Source organism: Armigeres subalbatus, chromosome 2 (assembly GCF_024139115.2).
Source record: "Armigeres subalbatus isolate Guangzhou_Male chromosome 2, GZ_Asu_2, whole genome shotgun sequence".
NCBI lineage: Eukaryota > Metazoa > Arthropoda > Insecta > Diptera > Culicidae > Armigeres > Armigeres subalbatus.
The window spans coordinates 101,243,463-101,256,007 of record NC_085140.1 but is presented as its reverse complement, the minus strand read 5'-3'; the positions used below and the strand labels follow the sequence as shown (position 1 = coordinate 101,256,007).

General features: G+C 39.8%; 1 protein-coding gene across 1 annotated transcript in view; it reads left to right on the top strand.

Moving 5' to 3' along the window:
• The window catches only part of LOC134210483 (proton-coupled zinc antiporter SLC30A1), a 149,419-nt gene extending 140,122 nt beyond the window's left edge, over nt 1-9,297 (top strand). The window contains exons 9-10 of the mRNA XM_062686530.1: nt 8,030-8,108; nt 8,271-9,297. Coding sequence (XP_062542514.1) covers nt 8,030-8,108; nt 8,271-8,350 — 159 coding nt within the window. The 3' untranslated portion in view covers nt 8,351-9,297. The remainder of the gene's footprint in view (nt 1-8,029; nt 8,109-8,270) is intronic.
• The last annotated feature ends 3,248 nt before the right edge of the window (nt 9,298-12,545 follow it).

The window sequence follows — 12,545 nt, the reverse complement described above, 5'->3', positions numbered from 1 at the left end:
TCCTTATGTACGTACAAATACCATTTACATAATGATTTGCCTTTTCATACATTATTTTTCCAAAATTACATAGTGAAAGTCTACTTCCTTATGAGCTAATTTATTTTTACCTTTCTCGTACACTAAGTGCACCGAAAGGCTTTAGGGGCCATCCAGAAACCACGTGGTCATATTTTTGAAGATTTTCAACCCCCCCCTCCCCCCATGTGGCTTATCGTGGTCATTTGGCAGACCCCCCCCTTCCCCCCCCCATGACCACGTGGTTTTTTTCAAGTACAAAAATTTAAAAAAAATCCTTATGTAACTTAAACATATGGTTAATCCGATCAATTTTGAAGATGGACAATTTCAATTGATTCAAAATCAAACTAAACCCAGCATGGAAATTATATATTTTCTTGAAGTCGAAAATTTTGATGACACCTTCAATGCAGCAGGAGGATACAAAAAAATGTGGACTCGCGAATATCTTATAAAAATTTCGAGAAAAATTTATAATAGTTTAGAAATTTTCCAAAATATCCCTATACGTTTAATTTTTTTAAATTTTTTTTTTGTTTTTTTAAAATAATTTTTAATATATTAACCTCAGCGAAGCATCTGAACTGAACTCCTACAACGAAAAGTTTATCAGAGAATCACAAACTTAATATGTAATCTTAGAGATGCAAATTAAACCTCCTACTGTTGTTTCTTTTGAGTAGCATTCTTGTACAAATTTCAGTATTGTTTTCAGAATCATCAATATTACAAATAAATAATTATAAATATTTTTTTTTAATTGTTCATTGCTAATATTGATTTATTCATGAAAAAATTTTGAATTTTTCGTTGAACATTTTGATTTCTTTATGGAAAATTCTTATTTCATAATTGCAATTTTTGCTTTTACAAGTGCTAATTTATTATAATTGTGTGTATTATTGTTCTTTATTGGCAATTTCCTATTTCATTATGGAAAATTTCTATTTTTTTTTCTCTGCTAAAGAGATTTTCAATCCAGAGCTGGCTCATCTCTCAAAATTTCTAATTCTTCATTGAAATTTTATTTTGATATCGACTCGTGGAAGCCAATGATGCCATACTAAAAATATTTTCTCGGTCACTCTGATGGTTCTTTCGAATAATTTCCCAAGGAACTTCTATTCCACATCTCGAATATGCGTCTCTTGGATCTCATGTTATTGGAAATTAGGATCATATGCTTATTTCATCGGATTGAGTATATACCGATGATGAGAACATTGCAAATGTCTTGATTGATCTGGTAGATTCGTGGGCTGAACTTGAGAGCATTTTGAAGTACCTTGAGCACCTCGTATTCCTGAATATTAATCACTGGCTTAACGTTCAGGATGACACATCTTATCTGACCACCCATCTGTTCAGAATGATTCAAACATTTAAACTTTATTTAAATGCTCTTAGAATCAAAATCTTCCCAAGATTTCGGATATCTGAGTTTTCATGGTCAGTCAAATTTGAGCTCCCATATTTGTTCTGTAAAGCCAATATCTAGATGAACAATTTTACTGAAGAAAATGGTGGCCTAGCTCTCTTTTGTGATTTTATAAACAATCTAAAACGCTGGGCATATATGACCCATCATTCCTGAAAGGGTTGTTGAGGGTTGTTTTGGAATTTAATTTCAATCGTTATTATAACACTATTTTTAACCTAGATTATTTTAGGAATTGGATTGTTTTTTTCTGGAACACTGCCGCTTTTTTCATATCGCAGGAATCTCCTTAGCTCTAAGACCCTTTTATGAATTTAAAAAGCATTTTATTTAGAATTTCATGTTGATTTTTTAAATGCAAGCTTCTCTATGTCATAACCTTTTTCATGCGCACTACTAGAATTTTGTGCATTTATTGTGCATTATTCAATATCATAAAAACTAGGCTTCTTAAGCCTAAATTATTGCTTACATTTATTGCTTGGATTAATTTTAAATTCCAAGATTTTCTTAATTTTCAAGAATAATTATTCTGGAGTTGCAAGGGAAACCCTTCGGAATATTGATAAGAAATTCTTCTGAGTCTCCCCGGAAAATCTTTAGCATTTCAACGACATTTTTTTTTCCGAAATTCGGTGGAAGAGTTCCGAAAAATGTTCGGTAGAAATTTTGAAGAACTAGAAGAATCCGTAGAAGGATCCGAAATGCATATGGCAACTTAGGGCAACTTAGAGAATGGGCAACTTAGAGAATCTTCAAAGGAAATTCTTCTAAATTTCCAATGGATTTTTTTTTTCGTTTTCCAAAAGAAATTCTTAGAAATTTTCAGCAGTTTTTTCCAAATTTTTTTTTTTGGAATATGCCAAAATATTTCCGATGGAAATTCCTAAGATTTTCCAGTAGAAAATCGAAAAAAGTTCATCTGAAACACCAATAATGAATCTCCCGAGGAAATTCCGTTGTTTTTACAAGTGGAAATAACGAAAAAATTGTACTTTTGTAGTACTTGTAAAGGTTGTACTTTTGAAGCATTTCCAGTAGGAATTCCTTAAAAAATTAAATCAAAATTTTAAAGATTTTCTGATGTGAAAATTCCGCAAACTTTCTAAATCATCAAATCAGAAGAATGAATTCCCGATGAAATTTTGAAATGATTTCTGGTTCTAATTAAAAAAACATGAACCTTGAGAATTCTAAAAATTTATTCTTTGAAAATCCAAAGAATTTTTTGAAGATAATCCATAGACTCTTCCGTGGAAATTCTAAATAATTTACTTACTTACTTATGGGTCCTGTACACCTCCGGTGGTGCAAAGGGCCGACTTGAAAGATCTCCATCCTGAGCGTTGCCCGGCTATCGCTTTAACCCGTTGCCAGGTTGGATTTCGGTCGACTTCTTTTATTTCTTTATTGAGGCTTCGCCGCCATGAGCCTCTGGGTCTGCCTCTGCTGCGCTGTCCCGCTGGGTTCCAGTCTAATGCTTGTTTACAGATTTCGTTTCCGCCCCTACGTAGAGTGTGGCCGACCCAGCCCCACTTCCGATCCCGAATTTCTCGATTCCCGAATCGGCCTCTGGTGACAACGACGATGGAGCTCGTTGTTTGAGATCCAATTGTGAGGCCACCAGGCCCGAATTATATACCGCAGGCATCTGTTAATGAACACCTGCAGCCGTTGAGTGTTCTCCACTGATACACACCATGTTTCGCTAGCGTATAACAGCACAGATTTCACGTTAGAGTTGAAAATTCGTATTTTGGTGCGTTCACTTATCTGCCTGTTTTTCCAGATATCTCTTAAACTCGCAAAGGCAGCCCTTGCTTTCAAATAATGCCAAATAATGCAATTCTAAATAATGCCTCGAATAAAAAAATACTTGGAAAATTTAAAAAAATATGATAGAATTCACAAAGAGCGTAAAAAAGTATTCCGAAAAAATTTTATTTCAAAATTTCAAAATTGAAAAAAAATCAACGGAAATATCAAAGTGTTTCATGTGGCATTGGCTCCATATTCCAACTGGAAGTTGGTCTGCTTTTCAACTTGGTATATTCTATTAGCATTTCCTCAGTTATAAATTGAAAGCTTTTATATGCCAGCCATTGCACGATTATATATTTTGTGTAGCAAGTACGATGAATACACTATACCTAGGGTGTCGAGAATGTTTCCCACCCGAAAACATCCTAGACAGGAACGAGAATCGAACTCGTCATTTCCGGATTGGCAATCCTACGCCTTTACTCGCAAGGCTAACTGAGACTGAACATTTTGAAGTGCAATCCTTAAAATGTTCGAAAAACTTCTTTTGTAAATGAAGAAGAATTTCTGGCGAAGATTCGGAAGAACTTGTCGAAGAAATTCATTAAAATGTTTTTCCACCGAAAATTATATGTATTTCCCACGGGACTGTTTTTAATTTTCAGACAGAATTCACATGGAATTTTTTTTCGGAGTTTTAAGGAAAATTTTTCGGAATTTACACTGGAGATGTTTTGTTTTTTTTTTTCATTATCAATTTGTAGCAAAATTTCCAAGCAAATTTTTTCAGAGAGAATTGTTCAAAAAAAATCTGAATGCCAGCACTTTACCAGGATTGTATGAAGTAATGTCAAAGTTTTTACAGGAAATTTCTTTACTTGATTTTTCCTGAATATCCACAAGAAATTCTTTTGAATTTTTCTTCTTAAGATTTTTTCTTGGATTATTGTAAAAACATGAACATTTTTCAATATTGTAGCTGCAGTCCGCTGATGCAAAAGTGCCGACACACGGCGTGATGCCAAAAACCATCTGCAGCGGAATTTTTTAAAAATATTTTTTCCATTTTTCCTTTCCAATTTTTTTTTTGTGGAAATTGAGACTGAATCGCAACCTGTTTTTTCGTTTATTTTTGTATGGATATAGGATCTTAGGCTAAGATGGTCAAATAATGCAGATATGCATCGGCGTTGCGACCAACGCTGCGTTATCGATTTTTCTCGATGCACACCTACGTCTTTTTAACGCTGAGTTGAAAAGACGCAACGTGGGCATCGGCCCTCAGATGCGCTTTGCGTTTAATGATTAAATTATTAAATTTCAATGATTTGTATTTTTTACACCGTTAGTGTTATTCACCAAAAGTTTTTCGTGTAAAAAAAACCACGTGGTTCGAAAGCAACACCCCCCCTCCCCCCATGTGGCTTATCGTGGTCATTTTCCAAACCCCCCCCTCCCCCCACATATGACCACGTGGTTTCTGGACGGCCCCTTATGTTCGCTCCAAAAACAATCTTTTTATAGAAGGCGGGAGACTCATAGTGTTGTATACCAATCGACTCAGCTCAACGAATTGAGGTGATGTCTGTGTGTGTATGTGTATGTATGTGTATGTGCGTAAAAAAGTCTCATCCACTTTTTAGGGGCTTGCCATTAACCGATTTGTTGGCACCATGTTGCATTTTACGGGAAATCCTGGCCCATTGTTTCCTATTAAAATTTTACTGGTTGGGATTATGGGCTCGAAAGTTATGGTCAAAATACTATTTGGATAATGCACGAGAAAGGCACCATTACCGCTAGGTTAATTAATCAGGGTTTTTTAGAAAACCATATCGTTTCTTTTGTCGTAATTGTCTCTCGTATGACTTTCCTTTGTTGTTTTTAAGAAAATGTTTGTTTAACGGTGATGACATTCTTGTTTCATTTCTATGTCCCGTAACAGTAATGAAACAAGAACTTCATCAATCGTTTCCTCCTTCCCTACTGTGATACTGTATTCCCTAATCCAGATTGAAACACTATTCTTTCAGTTCACTTAATCTAACGTTATATTGTAAGAATAAAATAGTATAAAGATTTCGGCTCCGTAACGCTCAACGGCATATGAGCCGAGAGCTTTCGAAATTAATAAATGTTTTATAAAATTTTAAAAAAATCTTTCCATGGCAGGTGAAATAATATAGTATCTATGTGAGTAATAGTTTAATAGTACGCTCTACAACAATACAGAAAAGCTATTCCTTCCAAAGTGACTACGTTGCCAAGTACATTATTTTCTATTCAAAGGCTCAAGTTACATGTTTTACAATGTATTTGAAGAAAACAATATCCTCGAATTCTTGGCAATTCCATAAAAGGTTAAGGTTCAGTATGCATAACTAAATCTTATGTGATTGATAAGTTCCATATGAATCATATAATATTCAGAACTCCATAACTCGAGAACGGCTCATAGTACCTTGGGGTTTCGAGTGTTTCTTATACAAAATTTTCTGGAGAACACGATGCTGGTGTTATTTTCCAAATAAAAATATACTCATTGGCAGAAAAATACGATTTTATACTTAAAACGCAAAACAATAGAGTTGGCAACACTTCTACTCAAAATCGATATTTTTCTCAAAAGTGTGAAGAATTCTCTTCAAAATGCGTAAAAAGAAGGTATATGTAGCTAAAAAACTGTCCGAGATATGAGTTGTTCAAAATATGGTTTTACAAATCGTCAAAAACGGGGTGCTCCCATTTGCCGAGGGTGGTCCAATCATCAAATAAATTTGGATTTTTACATATAATCGATAGATAAACAAATCCACGAAATTTGAATAAAATCGGTGAAAGTCGATTACAAGTGGTTCGGTCACTTGGTATGGATTGACCCATATCCATTAGGGTTGATGAAATTTTCACTTTCGCTTCGAATTTCAGAGACATCGCCAATCAAAATCAAGAGTCGACCCTGATGAAAATCTGATGCTCGTCTATAAACGTAGACTTGTGAAATATACGGCGAATAACAATAAGAGTATCTGAAATAGAGTAAAAATAAAATTAAACTTGGAAAAATAATGATCACAAAAAGCTTCAAATTCCCCTGAAGGATTTTCGTGGTTGGAAAACAAACAACACATTGACTGTTACGGGCAACGGAGAACATCAATGTTTGCTAGGATAAAAAATTCAGTTCAGTGTCGGGAAGCAGTTAATGTCAATTTTTTTATGGCATCCGCCATTATGGTGAGCGTGGAAAGCTGGATCGAAGCTGAGCTCATCAAGATGGGCTCGGAAAAGCTGGCCACTTTCCTGCACATACTGATTGTCAAAATCTGGGAAACTAAACTGCTACCGTATGGGTGGAGGGAAGGGGTTATATGCCTCATCTACAAGAAAGGCGACAAGCTGGAGTGTGAGAACTTTCGAGCCATCACCATCCTTAATGCCTCCTACACGGCAAATCCTTCAAAAAATCCGTGAATACCAGGTCCCAACGCATCATCTATTCATTGATTTCAAGACGAAATACAACAGTATAGACTGCGTAGCGATATAGAAAATTATGAATGGGAAGCTTACCAGACTGATCAAAGCGGTGGATGGTGTGCAAAACTGTGTGAAGATTTCGGGCGAACACTCCAGTTCGTTCGAATCGCGCCGGGGCTAAGACAAGGTGATGGTCTTTCGTGCCTGTTGTTCAACATTCCGCTAGAAGGTGTCATGTGGAGAGCCGGCTGTAACAGCCGGGGCACGGTTTTCACCAGATCCCGTCAATTTATTTGTTTCGTTATCGTGGATGACATGGACATTATCGGCCGAATATTTGCAGAGGTGGCAGAACTGTACACCCGCCTGAAACGTGAAGCAACAAAAGTTGGACTGGTGGTGAATGCATCGAAGACAAAGTGCATGCTAGTGGGCGGAACCAAGTGCGACAGGGCCAGCCTGAAAAGCAGTGTTACGATAGACGGAAATACCTTCGAGGGGGTCGATGAATTCGTCTACCATGGATCCATGCTAACGGCTGATAATAATGTTGGTTGTGAAATACGAAGGCGCATCATTTACCTGGTCAACCCACCAGCGAGCGAGGTAGGTTGACCAGGTAAAGAACGAGAGATGCGGCCTCGAACCGTGTCGAAGAATCGTCGAAGAAAGTCGAATGAAATCTGTGTCTCTTACGTGGCACGAGGTCGTTGCAAACTGTGAATAGTCTGTCTTAAAATGCTGATAAGGCGTCATCGACTGATTCGAATCACTGAAGAGGATCACATTAAGCACTTGCGAGTGCTGTTCTCAACTCACCCTCAATCACACGTGTTGAAATTGTATCTGAAGCTGCCGTTATTGGTATTGCTTGCGAAAAAACTGCAGTCGCTTACTTCAAAAAGCAAAACGAATGGCGTGTGATGTGCTTCAATGGGCAACAATGGTGATGGTGATTCGAGTAAATCCAGATACTCTGATAAATTTACGTATGCCAGATCATGCAGCTTTCCATTGAACTGTTGATTTGAGGTAAGCCGATTGCGATCATGGTCTCAATGAAAGATTGTTCGTTGTCGGTTATGTCAAACATCCGTTGTGTTAAATAACCCTCACTTTGGAAGCTGTTCACAAATATGCCAAATGACTTTATACCAAATGGCTTTACGCCAATGGCTCACTTCCTTCAGGGATGGACGTTTGCCATAATTGTCTGCTAAGGATAGACAATATGTGCCCCAAAAAATGGCAAAAATCGGTTAAGGGGTCTCTTTGGATAGAATAGAGTTTTCCAAAATTTTAAGCTATCTCTTTTTCCTTATTTTTCAGAACCAACCAGCATCACCAACCCCTTCACCATTTTTGTGTCGCCAAAGAAATCCCAGGACTGGAGATGATGTCGAATCAGGTAGGCATATTGTACGAACTTCTGTCTACTAGCAAACCTAAAACCTGAGACCAGCCGAGAAAAAACTGATAGCAATCAAAATGGCGTCTCTGCTGACCTCTCGATCTATTATTTCTAAATATTATGTACGTCTTGTTGATAAACCTCTATTCCGTCCCCCAGGTTCCCTATTGGACCAAGCCAATCAGACATCCGGCTCGGTAGACGTGGACGGAAACGGCATGCCAAAGATGACAGTCTGACGGCCGACAACCAACGATCTTCAGCATTCAGCACGTACTTTTCCTCGCTCTTCTTTACCTTCCGCGTCCTACCGTAACCCCGACCCGTTCCCGAACAATCCTCTACGCCCGTTGTCTTCATCGTCGTTGTCCTTTCTGAGTAGAACCAACAACAACAACGCTAGCGGTAACTCTTCGTGCAAACAACCACTTTCCCCACTCGCAGGCTGTGATGGTCGACATAAAATATTTAACCTAAGCTCTAGTAATCTTAATGCTGACAACGGCCGTGCTGTTCATGATGGCCAATCCGTCGTCCATAGTGCTAATTATAGTGGTATCTGTAAATTGAACCGAGCGCCAAACAACCACGCCGCCATGATACTGGGAGGTACATCGTCGCTGACCTCGTCCCTGGCCTCGATCTGTTCGCTGTCCGGAACGAAAAGTGGCGTCGAACGTGTGGGCAGAACAGAGGGGGGAGAGGCAAATTGTTCCAAGAATCGGATCGGAACCGGCGGTGACGGTAGTCTGTCCAGAGGACGGCACTACAACCTACAAGCGGCCTCCAGCAGTTTGCTGGAGAGCTACGTAAATGGTTCAGATTCACCCCTGCGGAACCTGTACTGTCAGTGTAAGCACCATGCTGCGGAGTGAGACAAAACCCTTTTTTGCGTATATTACTGTTAGGATTAAATTAGTATTTTTGTCCGAAGTAGGAACAACAAATTTGAACAATAGAACCGAGTGCGTAGGTTGAGTTCAAGCAAGGGAAACTTTTTGTGAGTTTTCGATTGAGTTCTGACGTTGTATTTTTTATTACTCTTGTGAGAAAGCAAATAGTACTAGTTTGTTGGTAGATAACAAAGATTTTTATATGATGAATAAACAAAGTATTTTACGTCTTAGTACAATTGATACTGAAACTCTAAGAGAATACGTTGATGGCGTGCAATCGTTCACAGTGACTTAAGGTTTTGTTTGTTTTCGAGATATCACCTCCTGGAAAAAGGTCTGTTGGTTCCTTTTAACCAGCTTGCAAAAAAGAGCCACTATATAACTATGCATCATTTCTTAAGAGTTCTCCTGAACGGCGCTGTGGTATACAATGATGGCGGTATAATGACTAACCTGGGCTAAACAATACCAAAGCCCGTCGGGTTGACCATCTACCAGGAGAGCTGTTTAAAAAACTATGTGGTGAGGCACTGGCTAGATCGATGCACTGGGTAATCCAAGATTTGGGAGCCGGAAGTTCTTCCGAAGGAGTGTAACCAGTGGTGTGTCTGTCGTTTCGAGATGTGTGGGATTTTCGCGTTTTTATTCCGTGTAATAAATATATGTTATACAAAACCAAGAAGAAATTTGAATATGCGCTAAGCATCACAACCACCCATCACCCACTGGAAAGGATGCAGCCACACCACACATAGTTCCGCTATTCACCACCAGTGGTAGGATCACGGAAAACTGGACGGCCATTGGGGGGTGGCGTAGAAGGCGCCATGATAAGCAAAAGGCTTGCAGGGGAAGTTTGCTTGGTCGAGGGTTCTGAAAGGATATACGCCATTGCTTGGAATCATTTCCAAAGTGATATCCAAGCACGACAGACGTCTGAAAAAAACAACCAGTTTTAATAAACAAGTAGATGGAAGTAAAGTGAAGCCTTGTGAAACAGTGGAAGCTATGAAGCTAAAGAAATCATACAGGTAAAAACCCTTGACCAGAACACCAACCCCCTCCAAAACTAAGACGCTACCTCCTTTCCCCCAATGTGCTCGCAGGACCCCTCTTTTCTTTGTGGGTTCAACGTCGGAGCTGCCCGTGATTGTTCCGGTTGAACCAGCCAGATAACGTATAGTGACCAGTTGCCGTCTCGACATTACGTACCAGGATCCGAAAGCTGCCCCGAAAGCGGTCAGAACGTCCAATAAGGATCAGTCCCGGCATAACGTCCCCCAATTGTCCGTGGACGTCGCCATTTTATTCGGAGCTTCGCGACGCCCTCAATTTCGTCCGCGAATAGCTCGGTGGAGGAGGACAGGCGGCTGCTAACGGTATTCAGGTGTTTTCTTGGTCGCGAGAGAATTAAGCGCGTATGCCGACCCTGAGGTTTTTAAGGAGGGAGTCTCATGTGTGCCGTAGTGAGGGCTGCCCCATTAGTTACAGGAGTTGATGGAAGATTTCGTGTGTCCCATCTTTAACTACTGTAGCAACTACCGCGCAATCACATTGCTGAAAACCGCCTACAAGATACTCTCAAAAATATTATGCCGTCGACTGCATGAGAGGGAAGGGATTACTTTATTAGATACAAGAAGCTGCTTTCCGGCACGCGCGAACCAATTTGATCGGGATCCTGCAGAGAGCGGACCGATTCTTAATTTGGTTATGAGCTGTTAGTTATTCAAAATGCTTATTTTTGAGAATAGAAACATCAGAAATTTACCCAAGGCGAAGTTTCTTCATATTACAAAACACGACGGGTTTATATGATATTTCCTGATGTGAAAATCATTATTAATGTTCAGTAATGGTCAAAAACTAAAATTAAGATTCCATTCCGTGCCGATAGTTCGAACGAGCCAGACGTGTGTGCTGTGTCTCATCGCGGGTTTTGTTCGGTAGTGCGAGTCTATTGTGTGGTGCCTACCTACGGATCCAAGGCGATCACTGTCGGCGAGCGAAGTAGCTGCTTCTGGCGACGCCAGTGAAGCAGGCTATTGTTTCTGCTGCTACCTACAGATTTTGTTTTATTGTTCTCCCTTTTGGAGCGGGACTGATTTTAATCAATTGAATTAATTTTTTTTCTCATTTTTTTTTTCTGATTTGCTAATAGTTTTAAGTTAGTATAAGCCAGAATTGTCCTTCCACCTTTCGGGGTGAGAATGGAAGCAGAGACTGTGGGAGGTGATGTGCCACCAAAAGAGGTTCGCACACGATTTTACCAGGCATCTTCGCCTGGCCCTTGGGTTGTTTACTTTCGGCAGAAAGCGAAAAGCCTAGATTTTCTCGGAATCAAACGAGACTTGACGCGTCGTTTTACGAAGCTTGATTTCAATCAAATCAACAGAAACAAACTACGCATCACCGCACCTACATACCAGGTGGTGAATGAAATTGCTGGCGACAGGGCGTACAATATTGAATATTTAGTTTATGTCCCCTCGCGGGAGGTCGAAATAGAAGGTGTGATCAACGCAGCGAGCCTGACTTGCAAGGATGTACTTGCGGAAAAGGCCGCTTGAAGAACGCAATGGAGTCTACCGTGGATATTCTGGATTGCAAGGAATTGCATTCAGCAGCCACGGTAGATGGTAAAAGGTATATTCTAAGTCAGGCTCGCTTCGGGTGACGTTCGCCGGTTCGATGCTCCCAAAATATGTAGATATCGAGAATATGTTGTTGTTTCCGGTGCGTTTGTTTGTACCAAGGGTATTTAATTGTACCAACTGCAAACAATTAGGTCACACTGCCGAGTTTTAGACAACAAACCACTTTGTGGTAAATGTTTCCAAAGACATCGGAGGATACCTGCCAGCAACAAGCCACAAAATGTGCTTATTGTGGTTTGGATCCTGCCCATGGTTTGCAAGATTGCCCGGTGTACAGAAAGCGCACCCAAAAAGTGAAGCGCTCGTTGGTACAGCGATCCAAGCAGTCATATGCGGAAATGGTTAAAGCGCAAGACACATCCGCCACTGCCACCGCAAAGACTGCTTTTCAGCTACCGTTCAAGTAAGTGACTATTATGATTCCATCTCCATTGATGAATCGGACTGTGACGCAGCCGATATGGATGGTTCTGCGGAGGTATACGCGCGCGAAAAGAGGAAGCAACCGTCTTCCGCTGGATCGCGCCGAAAGAAAACAAAAGTCATCCATAAAGGCTTGGCAAAATCTGAAGGTAATGGGGGATTATTTAAAATCCCGAAGCAACCAGTCTTCAATGCAGATCCTTGCTGCACTAAGACATTCCCGCCATTGCCTAAAACCGATGTTCCTAAGAAACATCCGGCTAGGATTATCAATGAAAAGGAAAATACTACTCGCACTTCCGAAAAGAGAATCTCGTCCAAGCGAGGATTGATATCCTTTAAGGACCTCGTGGACCGCTTTTTGAATCTATTCAATATTCCGGATTCATTGAGGCCAATTATTGACCTTTTTATTCCAACAGTAGAAAGTTATCTGAAGCAATTGACTGTTTCATGGC